Consider the following 4,113-nt stretch of genomic DNA (forward strand, 5'->3'; position numbering starts at 1 on the left):
ACAAGAACAACAACAACAACTACTACGCCAACAATAATAATACTACCAACAATAACTACATTGTGTTTAAAACAAACCAGTTAAAGCAACACCCAAATGGAGAAAAACAAACAAGGTCGGGAGTATGAAACCCCAACCACTTATTTTCACAATAAGTCGCACTCTCCCTCTTTCTCTCTTCCACACTCAACGCAATATGGAAGACATTTGTATGAATGTGAGTTGGTACCGATTGAGACGTAACAGTACTCACACCCCATTGTTTGGTTGGTGAGAGCGCATTGTGAGAGAGAGAGTTGTATTTGATCTCTCTTTGGGTGTGTGTGGTTTAGCCAATAAGAACAATGAGTAACCGTTATGCCTAATTGATTGTCTGCACGAAAACAACAACTATGCTGTGGTGGAACTTATGTTCCACTCTTGTGATTGGCCGTTGAGTGTGCCGCTCTCACCCCAAAGAGAGAGGGAGAGTTGTTTATGAAAATAAATGAATGAGATGGCTAGATTGCAAGCCAGAAATGTGTATGCCTTGTGAAACTCTCCAAACAAAAGCCTTGATGGGTATGAAAAAACACTCCCTTTTTGTTGTTTTTGTGTGAGTGTGTCGGTGTGAATCAAAGCCAGCCAGCTTGGCAGCCAAGTAAAAGTCACCACCACACCGATCAATGAATACGTGAAGTGTTAGTCTACAAAAATCATTGCACGTAAACGGACGGCGTTGTTAACGTTCGAAAAAGACACCGCCGCAATTCAACGCTCGCCTCACACACAAAAGGGGATTGCGTAAAACGATTCTATCGCTTTTTTTGCAGCAGCAAAAGCTAATGTTTCCGCTTTCCCAAAACGAATAAAAATAGTTTAGCATAAATGTGTTTTAATTGAGATTACAACAAAGTATCGAATGAATGAAAATAATTAATTTAAGTGATAATTGATCAATCAATCAAACAATAACGAAATTTCGCAACCCTCACTAATGAAGTAGCAAAGTTCGGAAGAAAAAAATATTCAATAACAAAATATCCGCATTTAATTAAGGCAATTGCAGCAGAGTGTTTGCGGATTTTCGTGAGTGTGCTTTCGCGGGTGTTTGTGTGTCCGTTTAATTAAGCACAACCGGGGAAACAAACCAAACAAAACAAATCATGGTTAAAATCGATGATCCATGTAGTGTTGTTGAAAGAGTTTCAGATCCACATCAGCACCACCATCATCAGCAGCAACAGCAGCACAATCATCATCATCACCATCACCAGCAACATCATTCGCCTCATCAGCATCCTCCTCCCAGTCAAACCCAGCTGGGCGGCCATCATACGACAACCAACAATTTACCGCCGTCGCCCCAACAGCATCACCCCAATCTACAGCAATTGCATCAGCAGGCCCTGATTGATACCCACAATCAATTGCAGCAATTCTATAAAATGGCCCGAACACCTCACCTCAAGTCCAGCTTTTCCATCAACTCAATATTACCCGAAACGGTGGAGGACAGCAACAACAGTCATCACAACAAAACGTCGGGCAATGATCATCACTTAAGGCAATCGTTTACCAATCTCTGTGATGATGTTGATGGACCAGATGCCGACTCGGACTTGGATGTTACCAGCATGTCACCTCCACCACCCACCGACGGCAGTGAGTTGAGCGTGAACAGCAATGAAGAGGGTTCAAGGCATCCTCATCATAATTCGGGTATTCCCCATCATCATCATCGCCACAACAATCACCCCCACCACCATCCAGATGAGGAAAGTGATCTCGAAGATGGCTTGGACCCAGACGTCGAGGCCGAAGATCTTGACCTGGACGGCGATGTTGATGCCGATGGCACAGAGGGTGATGCCACCGAAACGGAAAGCAAAGAAGGCGGCGAGGGTAACGAAAAACCCGTCACCGACAAAAAAGGCAACGAAAAACCCCCCTACAGCTACAATGCCCTCATAATGATGGCCATACGCCAAAGTCCCGAGAAGCGACTGACCTTAAACGGCATTTATGAATATATTATGACCAATTTTCCCTACTATCGGGACAACAAACAGGGCTGGCAGAATTCCATACGCCACAATCTGAGCCTCAATAAATGTTTTGTCAAAGTTCCTCGTCACTACGATGATCCAGGCAAGGGTAACTATTGGATGCTGGATCCATCGGCGGATGATGTTTTCATTGGCGGCTCGACGGGGAAATTGCGTAGACGCACCACCGCCGCCTCCCGTTCTCGGCTGGCAGCTTTTAAACGTTCCTTAATCGGTCCCATGTTCACGGGCCTGGGCTACCCGCAATTTAATCAGTTCCTTTATCCACCCCAGGCGGCTGCCACAGCAGCTCCCAATCCTGGCCTGTTGGCCAGCATGTATGGTCGTTACAATCCCTTTGTGCCAAAGAATCCCGCCTTACCACCCTCACCGTTTGCGGCTGCTGCTGCCCGGGTAAGTCCCGCCATGGCGGCTGCCGCCAATTACAGCAACATGGAACGCTTGTTATCTGCCGCCATGCCACCACAAACACATCCTGCGGCCGCAGCAGCAGCGGCGGCTGCCTCATTACCTGCCTCCGATCTCTATCAACGTCTGCAATATCAACAGCTATTGCAACAACATGCAGCGGCCGCAGCCATTGCTGCCCATCAGCGGCATCAACAGCAGCAACAACAACAGCAGCAGCAACAACAACATCTGTCATCTTTGCATCATTTGGCAAGTTCACCAGGCGGCCATCCAGCGTCTGCCGGGCCGCTACATCAACCGCTGCAAGTCCTCACCCATTTGGGTCAACCTCCCGTGTCACCCTCCCATTCAATATCACCGACGGTAGGTGCGGCGGCCTCACCGCCCGGTCCAATTTTAAAACCGGTAACAGTGGTCTCACGAAATAGCTGAGTTTTTGTAAGTTTGCCTATTAGTTATAGGAGGACTAGGCTGTTCAAAATTATTTTTAAGTTGTTCTACTCAACGAGGGTTTCTCTGTAAAAAAAAGAGTTGAACTGGCAGTGGGTGCCGGTGCAAAATGGTTTCGTTTTGTGATGCATGAAGGACAAGAATTTTTAGTTTGTGGAAAATATGAAGAAGGTTTGAGGATTGTGTTTTGAAAATATATTAAGTGGCAAATTAAATATTGGAATTTTTCGAATTTTCGGGATAACCTGGGACTCTTTAGGGTCATTGAGAATTCAGGAAATGGAAAGTGATATATAGTGAATCGAAGCCTTCGAAGAACACAAAAAATAAAGGGTGTGTATGATAACCCAATAATTTGTAAAAAAAAATCGATAGCAGAAAGTTCGGTAAATGTGAGTGTATTGGCAATGTATATTACATTACGGAGTAAATGAGAGCTCACACACTTTTAATGAGAAAAATTACTAATTAAAATTATTGAGTTATCAAACAGGCCTTATATTTGGAGCAATAATATATGACGAAAGACCAATTAAATTTGGTTTCTATATATCATTGCCCTAGAGACACGTGCGTCTACGGTTGCTCCTAAATTGGGAGGGTTTCGGTAAACCTTAATCTTAAGATTCTTGTAATATACCGGTTAATATGGAGGGTAAATATGTTTTTGGTTTCAAAATTTTGTAACACTTCGAAATTTTTATCATTAAGCGGACTTTTTTACAATTTTCATATATTAGGAAGTTTAATCGGTTTAACTGCGTTTAGCTGCGAACCTTGGTTTTATATCAAGCTATATACAACATTTTTTTGCCCATTACAAAATTTTACTTAAGGTTCGGTTTATAATCAAAAACTGAGCCTAGACTCTCAAAGGTTTTTATATTTTCCAATAAGGCAAAATTTTCAATAACGTTGTGGGTTCGGGTAGATGTCGAAAATCATCAATTTTGGAGATGATAGGTAAATATATACTGATTTTGTACAAGATTCCCCTACAATTATTTTCTGTTGTCCGTAGTTTTCAAAATGAGCTTTCCTCAGCCTTTGCAATAATTTAAAATTTGAGGATTTACTCGCGTTTGGTTTTCTCCCGGCTCAACACTTCTTGTTTTCTTCTCAGTCTATTAGACGTTTCTCGCTTAGTATAACACATCAGATAAAAGGAAAGAAAAATTTGGTTCCACTCAAATTATCCTTGAAA

General features: G+C 42.9%; 1 protein-coding gene across 1 annotated transcript; it reads left to right on the top strand.

Annotated features, from left to right (window-relative positions):
- The first annotated feature begins 696 nt into the window (after nucleotides 1–696).
- Nucleotides 697–3,039, top strand: LOC101888975 (fork head domain transcription factor slp2). Its single transcript, XM_020039654.2, has one exon. The coding sequence runs from the start codon at nucleotides 1,146–1,148 to the stop codon at nucleotides 2,889–2,891; it is 1,746 nt and encodes a 581-aa protein (XP_019895213.2). The 5' UTR covers nucleotides 697–1,145; the 3' UTR covers nucleotides 2,892–3,039.
- Nucleotides 3,040–4,113: the final 1,074 nt, after the last annotated feature.

The sequence above is a fragment of the Musca domestica genome, unplaced genomic scaffold, assembly GCF_030504385.1.
Source record: "Musca domestica strain aabys unplaced genomic scaffold, Musca_domestica.polishedcontigs.V.1.1 19, whole genome shotgun sequence".
NCBI lineage: Eukaryota > Metazoa > Arthropoda > Insecta > Diptera > Muscidae > Musca > Musca domestica.

Bases quoted from the DNA above. Each gene is read 5' to 3' on its own strand.
- LOC101888975 (XM_020039654.2), top strand. From the start codon at position 1,146: ATGGTTAAAATCGATGATCCATGTAGTGTTGTTGAAAGAGTTTCAGAT.